Source organism: Chaetura pelagica, unplaced genomic scaffold (assembly GCF_000747805.2).
Source record: "Chaetura pelagica isolate M959 unplaced genomic scaffold, ChaPel_1.0 scaffold341, whole genome shotgun sequence".
Classification (NCBI taxonomy): Eukaryota; Metazoa; Chordata; class Aves; order Apodiformes; family Apodidae; genus Chaetura; species Chaetura pelagica.
Window position 1 is genome coordinate 61,640 of NW_009952151.1, and position 20,279 is coordinate 81,918.

At 41.9% G+C, this 20,279-nt stretch overlaps 1 protein-coding gene across 1 annotated transcript in view; it reads right to left on the minus strand.

Annotated features, from left to right (window-relative positions):
• The window catches only part of FNDC3B (fibronectin type III domain containing 3B), a 163,114-nt gene that overhangs the window by 51,162 nt on the left and 91,673 nt on the right, over nt 1-20,279 (minus strand). The window contains exons 7-11 of the mRNA XM_010006566.1: nt 13,782-13,939; nt 11,455-11,514; nt 8,698-8,836; nt 8,299-8,352; nt 469-593 (exon numbers count right to left, since the gene is read on the minus strand). Of these exons, the coding sequence (XP_010004868.1) occupies nt 469-593; nt 8,299-8,352; nt 8,698-8,836; nt 11,455-11,514; nt 13,782-13,939 (536 nt within the window). The remainder of the gene's footprint in view (nt 1-468; nt 594-8,298; nt 8,353-8,697; nt 8,837-11,454; nt 11,515-13,781; nt 13,940-20,279) is intronic.

A 20,279-nucleotide genomic window follows, 5' to 3' on the forward strand; every position in this document is an offset into this window, starting at 1 on the left:
TGAAGAAGGAAGGGATTGTGCTGCTGCAAACAGACAGAAGGGCTTTGCTTTAAACCAGAAAAATAAATATATCAAGATTCCTTTCAAAATCTGTAACTCAACTTCCTCTTGCTTGTTTTTCTTGGTTCACAGAGGTCCCTAGTGGCAATTTTACATAACAGATGTATTCTTTTTTATTAGAAATAGACCACAAAACACCATTTAACACCTGAAAAGGAGCCTATCTTTTAGCCTAAAACTCACACTGAAGGTGCATCGCGTTTTCCTGGAGGTGACCGATACCACCAGGGAAGGTGCAACTTACTCTTAAAGCATTAATAATAGAGCCAATGTTAGATATCTACCTCAAAGCCATAAAAGAAAAAAAACAAAAAACCTCCCAGAAATTCCTCTTTACACTGTCATTGATAGTTAAAACTTCTCAGCCACCACTTTTTCTCAAGAAAGCCTGTACCTTGGGCAACTCACCTCGTACCGATGTCATTCTGAGCTGCCAATCGGAAGGTGTAACCCAGAGCTGGACAGAGCTTGGTCAGCTTGCAATGCTTCTGGCTTCCAAAGTAACACTCTCTGAAACCACTGTTCCTTTTTCCCTAGAAAGAGAGCAACCTGTAATCACACAGCTACGGAACAAAACCACACGCCGCTCGCTTTAAAAAGGGCTGTTAAGTGATATCAGGCTGAAGATGCCTTCATCAGGGCACTGTGCAGGGCACCCACAGGGCTGCTACGCTGGCTAGAAGAATATGATCACAACAGTCAGCCTGCTGTCAGATTCCTCATTTCAGATTCTGATCTTCAGGAGATGCAGCTACAGTTTCTGTCATCCTATCTGAAGTGTAATTTATCCTACTTATTCACCAAAAATCATGTAAGTTAAGGGTGAAATTAATCTCTGAATCAACCCGGTCAGAGAAGCAGATGAAAGCTGCAACCAAAACTTCTTGCAAGCACTGCCCTCTGCACCTCGAATCCCACATAAGCCCTCCCTGGTCCTTCCCAAACACTCAGTCCCACAAGAGGGCTCTCGTTCTCCGCCTTCAAGCCCCAGCGGCTGCCACCAGGGAGGGACAACCCTGGCTGAAACCCTCTGCTCAACCCCACGCCCGCCAGCTAAACAGGGTTGCTCCTCAACACGAGGAACTTTTAAGATGCCAGGTTCTGCAGCCATCCCACCACTCGGAGCAAGTGGCGTGTGACGAGCCACGAGGATTTGTAGGAAAGCCCACAACTTAACAAGCTGAAGTTTGTTATGAAATTGGGATGCCAGGGGTATGTTTCATGGGAGCTTCACATCAACATGACCTGGAGGGATGATAAGCCCTGACAAAGCCAAGATGGGGCAACAACAAGAAGAAGGTACAGAGAAACCACTCTGGCTCCCAGGTCCTTCCCCAGGTACACAAAGTACAAACCAGCACGGCTGAGGGACAGGGACATTCAGCTCCTCTCTCCCTCCCCAACACAGCTAAACCAAACCACCCTCCTCTCAATCCCACCCAAGTTGGTATGCCCTAGGGTGAAAACCGAGCCAAGCTTTTTGCAGGAATGAGGCCCCAAGATGACAAAGAGTAACTGGCCTCACTTTATGCCACATGTGGGAAGTGGTCACTTTGAAATCTTGTAGGAAAAAGGGCCTGAGCTACTCAATTCTACATAAATAATATCTACCTAATTTGTAACAGTTTAAAGGAGGCTTTTTCTCAAAACTTAGATGCAATATTAATGTTAATTAATGTTAATATTAAACAATAACCTTACAAATACCCCAAAGCACACCAGAAGAGAAGCCTAGCAAATCACAGCCACGTGCTCAACTGGTGCAGATGAGGTTATACCCATCTCTGCAACTTCTTCTGGTGCAAGAGCTCTGCTATGCCATGTATTTTTTTTGGCACTTGTCTCTACAATTTTTAATTTATATTTTATCTTGGTAAAAATCAACATCTGCCCATAGACAAGACTACTTTTTTTCACGTAATACACATGAATTTGACAGAAGACACGATGTTTCTACACTTAAGCAGACTATCAGGAAAATTATTTATACAGGTGTCCCTCACTGCAGCCAACAGCCTCACCTGCTGCTGCCTCCTCCAGCTCTCTCTGTCCTCCCAGGCACTTACTATTCCTCCTCCATGGTCAGTACATCACTTCTTCATTCAAGCTTTCAAAAAGGCCTGAGTGGGACATACATTTTTCACTGGTCCCTTTTCCAGTCCCTACTGATTTCCACCTCTTTTCGCTTGGATTGCAACACAGAAGGAAAAACTCCATAAAATGTTTGCAGTAAATGTCCAAATGGTGTTTATCAAACTAGAAATGATCTTGCAAACCTCCAGCACAGCACAATAATTTGGAGTCACTGAAGAGACATTTAGCACACTGGCAAACAGCCACCACTTTTATTTATACAGTGGGATCCTACACTTGTTGTAGAACTTGGTTTTATACACAATTCAACTTTACCCACCTGCTCCAGCTGTAACATTACTGTATGGCTCAAGTAAATGAAGGGGTGGAATTGAAAGGGAATAATAAAACCTAAAGCAAAAGTTTTTTGTAAATGAGAAAACTTTTTCAGATCTAAAATCCCTAGATACAGAGTTAGATGATAAAACTCCTTTTGGACAAAAATAATAGGTCACCATACTTTCCAGCTCACCAATATTTAAAATCTAGACCATAAAAATCTAAATAGTAATCCTATGTTTTAGTAAAACATACAATAATAAGTTTAGGACTACTAAGAATAGACTTCTTTTTCCCTTATGCAAATTCTGTTTAATAGGCTTAAATGCACTAATTTTTCTCTAACTCTTTAATGACTTTTCAAAACCATTTGAAAACATGTAATCTCTTTTTCTATTCTGCTTTAGGAATATGTGGGGTTTTAAAATAAATTTCCTATTTCTTTTTTTCTCCAAGTGAACAAAGTGACCAGATACTACTCATGTGATTGACAATAGATGGGCCATAATGGTGAGCTAAAAAGCAAAGTCCTGGCACATCTCACCTGCAGCACCACGCCAGAACTGAGAGCAATGGACTGAGGAAACTCTCATTTATCCAACTGGTGGGTTGAAACTTTGCAAGGATTGCCAAACATTTACATTATCTTCAGCTTTATAACAGTACACATTCTGATACTGCATGCATTTTTCTTCTAGCACTGGTATTGTGCCTTCCCCAGACTCAGAGACCGACTGGTATTCAAATTACTCAGACTGGCTGGTATTTTGGTTTCTATTGGCACTAATTGGAGAGGCTGGCTGATATTTCTAATTATCCTGGCATTAATAGCCTGGAAATAGTCTCTCCATCCCTCCCAAGATTTATGAAAGCACTAATGCTGGCATAATTATGGACAGGAACAACTGGCAGGCTGGCACTGGCTGCCACCCAAGAGTCTTACAGCTTTCCCAGAATCCTTCTCCTATTCTTTGTACAGTCAGCATCCAACTTTCAATCCTTTAAATAATGTTTTGTAAGTTGCTTAAAATATACTGTATCACTTCTGCAAATACTTGTAATCCACAAATTTCAAGGGGAGAGCAGACACTGTCTGACTTCATCCCTAGCCCTGCCTTCTCCAGCGCGCATCCAATATTCTTCAAGGGGACAACTCATACTGTGATGATCAGAGCCTGCCTGAGGAAACATGACCAATTTAGCTCAACAAATCCATTAGAATTTGCACAATACTATAAACCAGCATTTTAATAAAATTTATAAGTTCTGCCCATTATTTCAGCTGTATTTCAAGCTACACACTCCCTTGAAAGAGAGTGCTTAAGTTTGTCTCAGAGACAGCATTTACTGAGATTTTAAATGGGTTTTGTTGACTGCATTCCCTGTACCAGACCTAGTACATAACACAGAAGAAGGAATGGGATCCATTGCAGCTACAGTGGATGCAGAAATACAGCCTAGACCTTCACAAGACCCTATAGGAAAAGCCTGAATAAAAGCTGCCAGCACCAGATCTGCAACCAGGAGGGATGGTGGCAATCTGCTGCAGGCCATGCCAGCACTACCTTCTGTGTTTGGCTCATGTTGACAATAAAACCCAACAGCCTGATATTCAATCTGGCACAAAGCTGTGAAGCAACCTATCAACAGTTACTAGAACACACACTAATACCTCCACAAAGAGAGGACCTACGAAATATCCCCAAACTATATACAAAACCCAGTTTTATTTAAGACTCTCCTCTCGCATGGCTCCTAGGAACAGCACCGGAACTGAACAGATCCAGAGGGCAGGAAGGGGAGAACAATCAGAAGTCCAAGCACAAGTGTGGAGCTCCATGTGTCTAAATCCTGGTGGGCCTGGCTGAGATGAAAGGCTTAGATTGTCGGTAACTGTAAATGAGCACATCTCTGCCAGCCCTGATAAGTCTGAAACTTTCTGGCAAAACAAACCTGTATCAATTTATGTATATATAAACTTAATTATTAACTCTCATCATCTCTCATCACCAAATCATTAAATAAAGTGGTATTGTACCTGTCTCTCTCTCTCTCAGATATAAACTTAATTATTAACTCTCCATCACCAAATCATTAAATGAAGTGGTATTGTACCTGTCTCTCTCTCTCTCAGAATGAGACACTTAGTGGATGAGAATTAAAACTGCTTTTGAGTTACAAACAAAACAGCAACACACACTGCATGAGAGGGATGTCCTTGTCTCTGGCTCAGAACAGGCCTCTGCTTTCCCACAGAGAATGAATAGGATACTCTTGCTATCCATATGCACAAGAGAAACATTTATTTACTACCACTTAATCACAGAATGATTGATTCCCATCTAATTAGTAACAAAGACCTGATTCTTCCAGCAGTGCCAGCGGCATCTTTCAATGCAGTTACAGTTTACTGGTTTTGATGAACGTTGGCATGAGGAGAAAGCATCACCACCTTCACAGCCATGTTTACTGTTCACTGTATTTTTAAAGCTATTTTTCTGATTAGCCTTTTGCTTCCCCTGAATAATACCCTGGCACAAAGTCATCAATTGACTAGTTCAGGTTTGCAAGTTCAAAGGGTTTGGGTTTGTAAAGTTCAGAGAAAAAGAGCCAGAAGGTGGAGTTTTCCTTAATTACTACTTCTAACTGGTTTTGTTGCCAGACTGCTATTGCCAAACCCAGCACCCGAGGTGCAGGCATGTCCAGATCCTACCAAATTCCAAAATACCTAAGAGAGGCCAATCCTAGCTCCTTTGAAGTCAGTGGAAACTTTGTCAGTGCATATCCAAATTATCTGAGTGACAATTGAACTTACGCTGCTTTTAAAGACTCTTACTCTGCTGTTAAAGGAACAAAGATTGCTGTTCTCCATGGTTCTTCATGCATTTTAAGCTAAAACAGTTTATTAGCAAGACACTGCTACATTCAAGCTGCATTCAAAGACCTATGTCAGTACTGCAAAAGAAAACTACTTGCATTTCATAAGGAACATGTAATGCCAGTCACATTACAGTCAATTTAATCCAAATTGGGAGCGATGGTGGAACAACAGGAATTTTTCTATTGACTACTCTACATTCCACAGTCTGCAGGTCAGGAAAAACCCCAAAACTCAGAAGTGAAAAACAAGGTGCTTAGTAGGGACACATACTAAGCAGCATAACCATCTCTTCATCAAAGTAAGTCTGAACACAACACGCTTAAATCCAGTGAAGAAACAAACACACCTCATTTGTGTTTCATCTAAAGCTCCTCTAATGAGTCAAGAGGAGGTTTTCAAAGTGTGAGAAAAGACAGCGAAACCAGAGAAAGGGAACAGTACTGCAGCTGATTTCAGCAAGACACAGTAAAATAAAACCCTACCTGCCCCAAAGCCCTTTCTCCAGTCCCTTGAGGGACCCTGCAAAGAAGTAGGGGGCTTGCAGCAGGTCGGTGGGGTGGGACTGGGTTTTCTGAGGACTACAGCCCCCAGGGCCCCACGCAGAGCTCCAAGCACCCACCTCAGCCCTGTGGGACTCACTCTCTGGCTACAATTTACAATCTCACCTAGCCTTAGGGCTGGAATATACTAATACATGCTGCTTTTGCTGCAGTTTTGCAGCAACAGTTTATTTTTTGCATATAGAAGTGATGCCACCTACACTCCAGGCTGCATTTTAGATGCTATGAACCATGCCCCTCTCTTGGTGGAAGGAAGCACAGCTGGAGCTGGGGAACATGCCAGCACGCCTGGGAGACAGCCAGGCACGCTCGTCCAACCACCTCCATCACTCCCCACGTCTGCTGTACCCAATGCCAGTTTTGTTTCTATAGTTTGAGGCTCTAGCCTCGGCACGACACCTTTCCAGGACCTCCATGTCACTCCTGTGTTATGAGGGTTTTGCTTTCCACAACTCACTTGCACGCCATCCTTCCCTAGGAAGGGACTCCACTTCTCCAGGCAGACTGCCATTGTAGGGTGTTTTTCTAACTGTATCATTGGATACATTTCTTGTTCTCCACTCGTGCAAAGCCCTCTCTGCTTTGCAGCCACTATTTAATTTCCTTCTGATTGCTGATTTTCCCGTGTTTATGTTTCATTCTGTGCCCTGTAGTTAATGAATGTTGCTCTAGCTGAGATCTGGCAGAGCATTTGCTGGTGCCTGGCAAGCCCTCCCCTCTTCCCTGCTGTATTTCTTTCTTGATTTCCCCAGGACACAGTGTGGCATTGTGGCAAAGGCAGTGCTTTTGCTTACGTGGAGTTTACACAACCAAGCACAAGGGTGCAGGGCACTGCGAGTGAATTTCCTTCTGTACCTGGGTGCCATAACTCAGAAGGTAACTGCACCCTACACCAGAGGCACAACTTGCCATGGCACATGAAAAAAATGAGGGACCATCTTGCCCAGCTCGCTGTCCCTGGCAGAGGGGGCTTCTGCAGCTGCAGGCACAGCCAGTCTGCACCTTCAGACTTCTTCTTTCATGTCTTAACAGCAAGTTTTAATTCAGCAACTCAAAATTACATTTCTGTCTCATATCAGAGGAGAAAAAAACAATAATCACAGAAACTACACCTGTGGCATTTAACTGCCTCAGAACCAGGTGACTACATTTCAGTCAGGAGTCTTGTCAAACCCTTGGAGATGAACCAAATTAATTTGTGCAGGACCATTATTCTTTCATCTTTGCTGACCATCCATCCACTGGGATCTCACATTACAGGATTGTTACAGAGAAAACAAGGTATTTAAAGTAGATAGACTAAGGGAATCAAGATGCTTTCATTAATTGGTACCTGAGCTAACCGAAACCAAACTACTTTTGCTCTGTGAAGGACAGACATTATAACAATTCCTTCTGAAGACAAAACTCTAGGTATACACTCAGTATTCAAGGGAAAGGGATAGCAAGCTTTTCTGAATTTATTGTTTAATTTTAGTTCAGTGGGTTTCTCATCATGTAGACCCCACATGCTGTGATACTGCATCCAATAAATGTTTGCACAGTGAGCAGTTCTGAACATTCAGCACAAAGCACAATGATCTTAGAACACATTACTAGTGAAATGATGGAAAACTATTCATAACAGAATACTCTAAATTATTTTTAGCATATTCAAAACCTCAAGAAGTATTTCTCAGACTGTACAACTAAACACCCCTCCACACTCTTAATTTTCCTGACTCATCACTTTTTTTTTCTTTAGATGTTGCCTCAAGCCTTTTCTGTCACCAATACAGATTTTTTCCTTCAAAGATGATATTCATTTGCACAATAAGGCAGAAAGGAATTAGGAGATGGAGGAAGGACTCATAACCAGAACCTGCCACCAGCAAATACTCCACATCTTCTGCTTTTGGAAGCACACTGCTCACTAAGGATGCAAAGATATTTGGGGCAGAAAACCTATTTCTACTGCTAATTGCCACTAGGTATTTCAACCCTGAACACATTCTTTGTAGAAAGGGTTGTGAGATCATGGCTCTTCTCCTTTGAGGCAGGAACAGTTTTGTTCTGCACCCAGACAGCATCCAGAAGGAGATCACAAGCAGAACTTTAGGATACATTACAAGCAATTAGATAAATAATTCTAATTAACAAATAAAGACCACTAAACGAGAAGAAGTTAGATTTCAAGAGCACAAAAGGAGGACACTGTCTCTGTGCAAAATACACTGAATGAAGAGTTTTCCCCCCACTGCCCCTTTGACCTTTACAACTTTTTACCTAATTCATTTTCCTACATCTATTTTTTCCTGCATTTAGTTATTTTTCTTTACTCAGCAAATCCTTGTAAAGTCTGAGTGCCATTTATTTATGTATTTATTTCAACTAGTTACTACTGACCTCATCCCACTCCAGAAGGTAGCTGGTGATTTTTGAACCATTATCAATGGGTGCCTATAAACAAAAATAAAACAAAAGGTTGATTTTGGGAATAAGAGGGAATAACTTCCCCTCCCAGGCAAATGTTCCCCTCCCAGTACAGTTTGAAGTGAAACCAAAGCTTGGGGGTTGCACATAGCTTGGCAACCTCTGAACAAATACTGAGAAGTTAGACATAATGAAACACAGACATTTTAGAAGTCAAGTCAGTGCACAGGGAGGGATTCGTCAGAGTACAGCAAGTTCAAGTCCCTTACTGAAAAATTACTGTCTCAGCTTCCAATTATTTTCATCCATTATGCTCACTGTCAGTAAACTGTATTTTTCACTGCTTTCTTGTCTGATCCAAGCATGACCTACCTTCCACTGTAAGGTTAAGGAGCTTTTGGTCCTGTGAGAGGGTTTGGGTGGGAAGGGACACTCTGGTGCTGAGCTGTGAGTGGTGAAGCTGGCTGGCTCTGAGCAGGATCCCTTCACTGAGTTGTACATTGCATATACCCTGGAAACAACATTCAAACAGGTTATAAATTTGCTGACAGCCTCGGGATGGGAATGCATTGCCTTAGCCATAATATTTGACTCTCAAAGCATCCACAAGTCCATCCACTAATGACAGATCTCTCACAGACCAGTGGCTTTTATTATTCTACTTCACTTGATACAAGTATGCAAGAAAATTCACAGCAGAAGAGGAATATTACAGTGTTTTGTGCAAATACTCCCAGAGACCACTGAGTTATCATCGTATTTTCTTTCCACAACTGTTCCATTGCCCATAGCCAGACTTTCACACACAGTGTTAAAATCCTCTTCACAAGCATGAAATAAAGAGAAAAAGGTATAAACTTAAATGCCTGGTTTACACTTGTTTCAGATGTACTGTGTTGAGTGGTGGAAGCTGCTGGTGTCTTTCCAAGGGTAAGAGCTCCTCCTACATAGCTCAGGTGTCAAAACTTAGTGGACCTTCATGAACTAGAACTAGCACAGCTCAGGAACACTGCTCTGATAGATTAAAATCTTCAAAGTAAGTTTGATTCCAGGCAAATCCTCTCTATAACAGCACAGAGGGGGATACACAATAATGTGGGAAAGTGAATACAATACAGTTGTGCACTTCCTCATGAGGTGCTTTTCTCTGAAAAATTAATGATATTATTTTTTTCCCTTCACATTTTCCGGGCAGCAAAAGAAAAGTGGAAATTGGAAGCCTACTAAAAAAATATGTTCAAACCATGACCAGACGATGACCTCTGAGCTGCCTGTAGCTATTGTGTACTTGAATGCAGAGTTTAAGAAAGGGCAATTTCTAAATTTGTTTTCAGAAGATAAGAGCAATTTCTGTACAATGGCCACCTACATAGAATCAAACCTTTTGGGGAAGCTCACAAGAACTGTTCCAGTGCTGCTTTACCCATCACCTGCTAGCAGTGAGGAGTGGAAACAAATGCAGTTAATTAATTGTCTGCATCTGGCAAGGGGGGCGTGCGTGGGCTGGGAAGCAGCACAGCTCAGCACCACACACACCATCAGGAGTGCAACCATGAGAAAAGCAGCTGAGTGGGCATCTTCTGCAAGCCACTGAAACACCAAGCACTGTCATCTCTGAAGATACCAAACTAACTGTGTTGGAAGAAACCCAGAGGCAGGTTCAGAGGGAACCAGGCCCTCCTGGTGCCCAAGGCCCAGCAGGGCAGGAGCAAGAGCAAGCAGCTCATCTGTGTGGACACAAAGCCCTGAGAGATGCTGCCAAGGTCAAGGAGACCCAAGGCAGTCTACTGAGTAACTGCTCGCTCCATAAATTTCTTTACTTAACAGATTTATTTCTTCACAGTTGTTAATACATAATGCAGTTTCAGTGAAGAAAAAAATTGTCATGGAAAGCAAACACAGCTCAGTTTCCCTCCACTACAAACACACGCTGCTGCTTTTCAAGTCTGACTTTTGTATCTGGCAGTCATTTCTTTTTAAGCAAAAGTTATTGCTAACTGCTCACAAACCATTTGTAATCTGGCAAACCTGCAGGAAGACAGAGGGAGCTGTAGGTAGGGAGAAAGAAGACACCAGGACACAGGGCTAATATCCCCCAAACCCCTAAAAATGGCATGAGACCTCAACCTCATGCTGCCTGTGGCAACAGCTCTGCTGAGGGAAGCTGGCTTTAAAAGTGATGCTCAATTGCTTACAGCAGGAAGCTCAGCAAGTGTTTTACAACCTTTCCCTCCTCACATCCATTTGCTGCTAGGGCTGGGACTACTGCCCAGCCTGGGAGCCTGGGTCTCCCACTCGTTTACAAGAAGTTACTTTTCATGTTGTGCTTCTACTTGAAAAGTTCATTTTAGGGCTCCACTAAAAAGTACCCTTAAAAAAAAAGGAGCTATAGTACCAGGGAAAGATAGACACATGTTGGTGTTGGGTCTTTTATAGAGCTCAGAGGCAGTGTTTGCTCTTTAAAGTTTTATGAACAGTAGCAGCCTTGATGTGAAAAAGCACACCAAACCTAGCCCTTGTCTGGAAAACCAGAAGGAAACAACAGACAAGAGTGAAAAGATATTTTTTTTAAAAGGATATTGAGCATAAATGAACAGGATGTGAATTTGAAACCTTAGTTCAAAAAGCAAAGTCATTAAAGAAATGCAATACAAGCAGATAACAACACAGACTGTGTGAAAAACATCAGGGAGCAAAACCAAGAATGTGTTAGTAGTTACTAAATGTGTAAACTACACTTCAATTAAAGAGATAATGCTCTGAAAATACCAAAATAAGCCAGTGTGAATCCATGTTTTGGAGAATAAATGCTGAAATTACTATGGTCAGATGGATCTGTTATTAGCAGATGACAAGCACTTTCACACCTTTTATACAGACAGAAATAGAGATATGCAGATGTCTCTTTTCCTCTTACTATAGTAATGATGACAACATGACAGAAAATGTATTGCTCCTCAAGCAATAACTTAAAAGTCTGAGATAAAATTCAGCAAAAAAATATTTAGGAGCCCCTGATAAAACATCTGTAGAGGTGACAATGAAATTCTTGAGCTATGCTGTACAGTTAGATTAAAAAGAAAACATATTTATTCTCACACAACTGAAGTGTTTGCATTTCACACTCACCTGACATGATAATCTGTTGCTGGCCTAAGGTCTTTCAGGTTGTATTCTAATTCTTCTCCACTGCAGGAAAAAAGCCCAAAACCAATGAATCAATAAATTATGAAAAGCAGAATCATATTTAACACAGCTAGTGATTTTCCAGTGACTAGCAATTCCCTCATATTATGATTTAAAAGAGGAAAAAAACATCCCATGGCAAAAACACAACAATAAACAATAATATACCAACAATTTTGTCAACACACTTAATGTTTACTGAAAACTTCATAGTTCTGTATACATAGCAGAAAAGTAGTTCTCTTCCCAATTGATACAGTAATCTGGCTATATAGGTTTATTTCAATGCTATCCCTACATTTTTTTGATATTTGCATAAAAATAATTGTGTTTTTCAACCCTCCTGGAGTTGAAAGGAGCAGAAGCAACTTGATGGGGCTCAGAGCAACCTGGTCTAGTTGGAGATGTCCTTGCTTATTTTAGGGAGGTTGGACTAGATGACCTTTAGAGGTCCCTTCCAAATGCATTTTATGATTCTATGATACTTTCTGCACATCCACTATTGCAAAATACTTTTTAGAAAGTGAGTCATCAAACTTCAGAGGAAAAAGTACATTTTGTTGCACAACTATTTAACTTATTTGCTTTCTCTTCCAGAAACACACAGTTTGTGAGGACCACAGCAAGGAGATGCTGAATTAATTCCCTAACAGCTGGACCCAGATCTCTTTCAATACCAAGAAGTCCAGTTGCAGACATTTTAGGAAAAAAACAGCACATTATTAATTTCAAACATAGCCAACATGGTCAGGGCTATTCTTTTTCCTTCTGGTTTGTTTGCTGGTAAATGAACACTAGGCTCAGTCATGTGTTGCCACTTCTGTGAAGATTAAGGTACAGGTCAGTGCTCAATAAGGAACAGCCATCTCATGTAAGTGCTTGGCTTATTCATTACTTTATTAAAATGTGGGAAATAAAACTGTCAGTTTAGCATACAGAAAAATCTTGTAGATAGTTGGACAAATGCAGGGAGATACCCCAAAATCTATAAGAAAGCACAATCCTGCTAAGCTGCCAGAAATCTACCAAAACCCCTTTTTTTCTCATACAGTCCAATGCTCTCAAAATCCTTTTTTTTTTCCCTCTGAAAGGACTGCAGCTCCTTGCAAAGACAATGCATACAACATATTGCAGACTTTCTTTTGCCTGTAGTAATAATGATTATGGCTGCTAATGGCTGTACTCTGGCCAACAGCAGGAGACAGATTACTTGGAGCAGCTTTAAAACAGATGCACAGCATTTCATAACGAGGAGAAAATGTGCAGCCATCACACCACCAAGAACAAGAGGTACTAGAAAGTCTCCTTCCCATTTCAAGAGCTCAGCAGCACATGTTAGCCCATAGAGATGCTCACAAACAGCCAGTGAAAATACCAGAAAAAAAAAATCAGGCAGTGTTTTCCTGGTTGATTTTTATATTACCCAAGACAGTTCAGGCAGACCTGCTAACTTTAGCATGCCAGAGGAATACCCTAATTCACAGGATGTTTTGAGAAGGGAGATAGTTTGGTCTCGAGAAGTAATTCCATAAATGCTGTACCACCTGGACTCTATTTAATGAGATTTGGGAAGGATTAACTATCTCACAGCAGCTGAGGTCACACATCAAAATCTTCTATCCTAGATGTCATTAGTGGGGGAAAAAGAAAGGCATAACACCATATGTACTCGATCACAGAAGGAGCTGAGGATCATTGGAAGGAGAGAGTGAAATCCCTCAGAACTTTCGCTGAGGAGTGGTGAGAGCCCAGTACTCAGGTTTTTCTGGGGAGCCCACAGAGTGGTGTGCTCCCTCCTCTGCTCATCTAGGACACTACAAAGCAGTAAAGTCCTCAAACTTTTGCTTGTTAGCTCAAAAAGCAAGCTTGACTGTTCTTAACTCTGCAAGCCCACACAGATTTAGCCCCTAAGAAAGGCAGCTATCCTTGCATGCATGGTGTACATGAAAGGTTTTGAGACTTAGCATGAGAGGAAAAAGAACCTTTACATTGGCAATGGGAGAGGCAGCATCATATGCGAGATCTGCCACGTGCTGGGGACAACCATTAGGGGCCTTGTGACATGCACCCAGCCAGCTCTCTGCAAGTCCCTCCAGCAAGGGGGGGCTGAAGGGACAGAGAGGGAGCAACTAGCAGGTGTTGCAAACGTGCCTTTATTGTGCAACTAATGGGCATGCCAAGACACCCTCTGAAAAGTTAATTTAAAGAGGATTTATTCCTAACAAAAACACAAGCTGAAAGCAAGGCGAGTATAAAAGTGATACTGTTACCTGTAAATTATCTTGTATTTTCCATCCCTCCCTTTATCTGATAAGGCAACCTCGTAGGTACAGGTGTAAGGCAAACCATTGTTGTGTCTGTCTGCGTTTAGGAGGCCAGTGGGAGGTGACCAGGAAAGCAAAACTGTTCTTGCTTGAATATTTGTAACCTATAAAAGAAACATAAACAGCTCTGAATTCCAAGAAAAGCACTATCCTCTAAGTGTTTGCTTTTTCGCTTCCATCTTCACAATCAATTTCTTGTCAAAAAGAAATCTGAGAGCTAGAAGTGAAAAGTGAAGGGTCAGAAATGGTGATCAACAACACAAAAATACAGATTTATGGCATAAACTCAATAACCTGTAACAAATGAGGAATACAGAGGTGTCCCCTGCAGTGAGCTGTCTCATCACTGTCTGCGCATCCAGCAAGGATACTCACAGCAGTCTACAGGTACCTGCTGCTGTGGCCATTATCAGAAGGCAAGTGGAGCTAAGTGAAACAAAGACTTGATCCTATAGATTGTTTTATAAACAATTATTTTTCTAAATCTTTTGTTACGGAGATTCTCTAATAAAACTCTCATTTTCTTCTTTTTTAGTCATCCTGCTTCTACTTTTAATTTGAAGCCGCGATCATTCAACTGCAAATAAATAAACAAACAATCTGCAAGTTTACACTGTCTCAGAAGCATAAGGGGAAATCATAAGAGAAGTCCAACTTGTCAGTTAAAAATTAGACTATAAATCAATCCCATTGTGCCCTGAGGGGAAGGCTGCATGGATGATCTACAGCACCCGGGGGTGCAACTCTAGAGTGATGCCTCAATGGCAGATGGGTAAGGATTCTATTTTAATAAAACACAGAAGAAATATCTCAAAGCCCTGCACCAGACCAACTTTTATCACCTCCTCAGTGCAGCTGTATTCTTCTAAAATCTCAGGTCCAAATACCTCCAGACTGACCGAGCTCCTTCTCACCAGGAGAGCCCGCCAGCACGGGGCCACAGACATCATCCATCAGCTGCACGTACCAAACAGCAGCTTCCCAGAGGACAACCTTCTGTTATCAGGCCAAGAAAGAAGACGACCAAAAAAACCCCATCAAACCTCCCCACCACTGTCTCAAAAGAAATAGAAATAAGAAACAATGGTTGCATCTGCTGTCTTGAAAAGACAGCACAACATTTTGATGAATGCCTTCTGAAGAAAGCCCAGGGAAGCCTCAAGACCTCTACAGCCTCAAGCTCTCTGCCACAAACTCTCCACTTTTCATAATGAAAATGACTGCATTTTTCTTTCAAATTGTACTGAAAATGTAAAGAATTTTTTTTTAGTTAGCCTTCATGAGGAGGAATCAAGGCATAAGATTTTATATACTTTACTCCTTTCTCCTATGCATCAAATTTCACTGGTTCTATAATTTTAACAGATTTTTCCAACACATAGGGACAACATTGTTATTTTAGAGGGTCTAAGATGAATTATGCAGGTGCTTAGTTACACATTTCCTGCACTTCTATTGAGACAATTGAAACACCTTACCCATTTGACATGATAATGAAATTTTAGAAATCAGCTTTCAGGGGCTGCTTGTTTACAAATCCAGCTTCTGGGTTTGTTTATATAATGGAGAATATTTCACTTCTCACATGAAAACACATTGCTTCCAGCTGAATAGCCCTGCAACTGTTGTATGTGTGCCCAATATATCAAGTAGATTCTTTCTAAGCAAGTCATAAATCTGTTTTTAACAGACTGACAAGTAGGTGACACTACAAAACATCTCATCATAATTTAAACACCATGCTCTCAAAAGTGCAAGATTTTAATTTATAGCTGCACACTTCAGCTTTGCCAAAAAAGAAAAATCTCTGTCCAACCTAATGTGAAAAATAAGTAGTAAGGCAAGAAGTTTTAAGCAGTATCAAGCTTTCTTGCATGAATTTTCATGGGATTTCTTCCTCTAGTTGCCTTTTTCTTATGCTGTGAAATCAGTGTTTGCTTCAGAAACTTGGGACCAGTGAAAACTGATGCAGGATTAGGTAGCTTATAAGAATTTCAAATGATTTAAATAAGACAGATTAAGTTACATTTTTGAGATATATTACACACATGCATATGAATTAAATAGTGATGAAGTCGTTTAGAGTTTTTTGATCAGAAAACTGGGGAGTAAGATTCAAACAGACTTTTTAAAAACATGCATTACTGCTATGCCAGCTCAGCCCATCAACACAGTTTCTTTTATTATGGAAATATGCTTGCATAATTGTTTTTCATAAATTCAGACTGACTTGGAGCTGCAGGCACGACATCCTGCCAACGTTCTATTGAACTGTATTTCCCTCTGGCTGCTCAAAGAACACACGTATATATTCCTCAGCCATCTGATAAAGTTAGGGCTTTTATCATTCCTTAAAATAAGTCTTGTGTGGATTAACCACTAGAAACTGTGAAGTCTGTAATTCTGAAGTCAGTGTGCAGACATGTCCATGCAGAGGATACCAGTCCAACCCCAGGTGCATGTTGCTCCAGCTACACCCTGCATTTCTTCCTGCTCCAGGGCTAAGCAGGGCGGCTGGCCGGCCGGCCCACAGAGCTGTGGGTCCAGCTTCAAAAATAAACACCAGAAATCCTTCCATACAATTCTGAGCTGCACTGAGTACACACAGCAAGTGTAGCAAAGCAAGCCAGGGGTCACCGCCTGCACGATAAAGTCAGAAAAGGCAAATCTCTCCACTCCCTGGGTACAGAAAGCGGAGCAGTGCTGTGCACGTCAGAGCCAGCACTGGGAATGGATTTATTTGTACAGCAAGAGATAACCCTATCTGCTGCTAACAGGCCTGATATGGTATCATGTTCACCAGCCAAAGGTGTATCTCTTCCTTACCTGATTTAATGGCCAAAGCCACCACTTAACTTCACTGAGGAACTCCTGCCTGGAGCAGGGAGCATTAGTTTTGCTGTGAAGAAGGGTAAGTTAAATAAATGGTGTTCTGCTACACTGAAAATAACAAGCAGGCACTTGCAAACCATCTCAGTGGCTTTAACTCCAACTTTTTGTGCTCACACCTGGGAAAACAAGGACCTTTCCATAGACAGTGAACAGCCAAACAGATCTGGACCAGCACCTCTTCATGTTGTAAGGAACAGCCCAGCCAACAGCAGGATGGTGGGCTCAACATCACTACCCAACTTGCAGATGCACTTAGCTGGAAGTAACAACTAGTTTATTGTTCACTAATGCTGCTCTAATTCCACCCCAAATATAATCAGCCAGAGCACCTCTTCACAGGCCAGGCAGGTGAACCTCCATGCTGCTTCCTAGCTACACCAGCCTGGCTCCTCTGTCCCCAGAATTACTGTGCTGGCTTTCAGCAGGCTTGGCCTTTTGGCTGAGACCTAACAAAAGATTCTCCCACACAGAGTTCTGTATGTCTGGTGAAAAGCACAGTTAATTAGTTTCTGAAAACTTCTCAGTTTACCCAGTAAATGCCTCCTTTCTGTGCCATCAAAACCCGGTGGTGTAAATAATTATTTTATAAAGGCCCCTGGGAAAGAATCCCAACTCCTGCACTACTTTAATAAGGTTACAAGACCGATGAATATCAGCCCTTCCAGTCTTTCAGGTAATGAACAATGTTTCTGTACAACTTTCATTATCTTTCAAATTCCGGGTGAGCATTCACAGGCCTCGTGTGGTTGGGGGTTTCATTGTATGTGTGAGAACGACACCGCAAGCAACACCCAGGGGCTCCCCCGAGGGCAGCGCCTGAAAGGCCTGGGGGTCAAAAGAATTCACGGTTATTACCGGGGCGAGATGTTGCTTTTAAAACTATGGCTCTAATCCTGCAATTTTAGGCAAAAATCCTGATGATTAAATATGAGTTTTGCTGCAGAGCAGGCCGGCGGGAGCAGGGAGCCTTTGGGAAGGGCAGACTGATGGCTGAGCTTGGCTCTGCAAATGCTGGGTCCCCCAGGGGGTGATGTCCCCCCAGGCCCTTGGCACCAGCCACACTGCCCCTGCCACCTCAGAAACCCAGAAACCAGTTTTCATTCCCTCACTGAAGCCTTTGCTATAGTGACCACTGGCTTTGTCTGCAATAATGCAAATTAAAAATATCTTTCATTTTCAATAAGAACGTGGGGGAAGGGAACCAAAAGGATTCCTTTAAATATTCTTCTGTCAAAGGGGTAAAACCATGATTGAATTTACAGCTTGGCTGCACGTCTCTCAAACAGGTAACACCATCTACTGTCCAAAACAGACTTTTTAGATATTCATCATTTCAGAAGTGTGTCTATTTTGTATTCAGAAAGGCGAGATGGACTTTGTCACACAGAAGTACATGGATAAGCCAGATTCAAGGTGGCTCCAAGCGGTACCACAGCTGCAGAGCGTCCTGCAGGAGATACTCGAGGGCTAACCCCTTCTGATGGCTTCAGATGATGGAGAGCTGCTGGCCTGGACACACCAAGGTCATATGCTGCAGCCATAGCATCACTTGGCTTGCCACTGACTAACTGCTCTCTACCCTTTCATTTTAATGGTGTTGTTTCTTTCTACACAACTGCTTTTCTAAACATTGTTTTATTTCTCATTCATACAGGCATAAGGCTCACCCACAAATATGGCCCAGATGAATATTTATGCATAAAATAATTTGATCGGATAAAATACTCACTGTGCCCACACATCATGATTCATAGCAATTAATAGTTTGTGAGACTCCTATATAGGAGTTTAATTACTCAAAAATGCTGAAGTTACAGGGAGAATAGATAATCCCCAGCATCTTCTCATTAAATGTCATTATTGAATTAGCATTTGTATGTTTTAGATAAGTATTTTTTTTACATTTCTTATTTTTGAAGTGATTCAAGGTACTTCTATTTTTAGTTTTTTACTCCCCTCTGCTTTACATGCTCTGGTTATTATCAAATTAATCATGCAGGGCCCAGAATCCTGTAAACTGCTCAAACAGCTTCTCTCCTCACCTCTATAGATCTAAGTATGAACTAACACATTTTTCATGTCAGCTCTCCAGGTCTTTGCAAAAGGCATTTCATTGTGGCATTTTACCAGATGAGTGACATTCAGGTAGTGCTTCATACAAAAATATTGATTCACTCTGAACAACAAACTACCCTAATTCTGTGCTAAGTGCACTTTTTTCACTTTCTCATCTCCCAGAAATTCTCAAGTGTTCAGCATAGTATTCTTACTTGTTTCTATATAAAATAAAGTAACTTTCCTTGTTGCTGTCCTGGTTTGAGCCAGGATGAAGCCAATTTTTCTTTTTACTGATTTTTTTTCCTTCAGTAAGCTTTCTTGTAGCTAGCAACAGTGTGTTCTGCTAGGCTGATAAGACAGTGGAATGTTTTTCTAACTACTGAGGCTTCAAGGCCGCACCTGCACTCTGCCGGCTCAGACACTATGGGGAGATCTGTGACCCCCCCGTAGGAGGCTGAGTTAGACAGACAGCAAAATTGGCCAAAGATATTCCATTCCATATATCTACGTAAGCTCAAAGGAAGGTCAGAGATCACAGAAGACAACTTCCTTCCTTCTTCTTCTCCCCTTCTCTTCCGTCCATGGCCGGCGTCCAGGGAGGACTCTGTTCATCATTCACCGTCGACCCTTAGGCTCGAGATCTCTGACCCCCATAACTCTCTGCTTTCTCCAGCAGCAGCTCCGGGATTCCTCGGGACTCTTCCCAGATCAGGGAAGTGCTGTGGGAGTTGCTGGGGTGGGGGGAGGCGAGAGGCTTTTGCCCACACCTGAATATATCTGTATATAATTGTATATATTTTCTTGTATCATTCATTAGTGTTTAATTAAAGCTGTGTAGTTTAGTTTTCAATCCAGCCAAGTCTCTCTCTCCTTCCTTACCTGGGTGGGAGGGGGAGGGGATCGAGAGCCTTGTTGTCGGACCTCAGTCAAACTGTGACAGTTGCAAACAGAAACTTGGGCTGCAGCTCCCTGGTATTTATCATCTCTGCAGGTCTGGTTTAGATTCTGGCTGGCTTTGAACCTGCTCTCATAGATGCCATGACAGAAGGATCCAACACCTACTGATTGAGCGATTCAAGACTGAACACCTTTTGTATTTAGTCAGAACAGAAGTATCCAAGAGAAGAGATCCTAAAAATAACCTGCCTGTGCTCATGCGTGCCTCTCCATGAGCTCTGCCAACCCCTCCATGGTCCCTTTGCAAGATTTCTTTTTATCAGCACCTACCCAGTTACTACTCAACCCAGTCTTTACACAAGCTTTCCAACTCCTCTTTTGTTTTGTAGAGCAAAGGAGATAAAACTCCCAAAGCACAGTCATCTACAGCTACCTCAGGACTGCTTCTTCAAGTGCTTGCTTGGAACATTCATTTAGATCCACAATACCTTTCTGGTTTTAATCTGACACACCAAGCTAGAAAAAACCATCACACTCAAAGGGCTTTACCACCAGGTTTATTAATTACCTTACCTGGCTGTGGTCACACCCTGCACC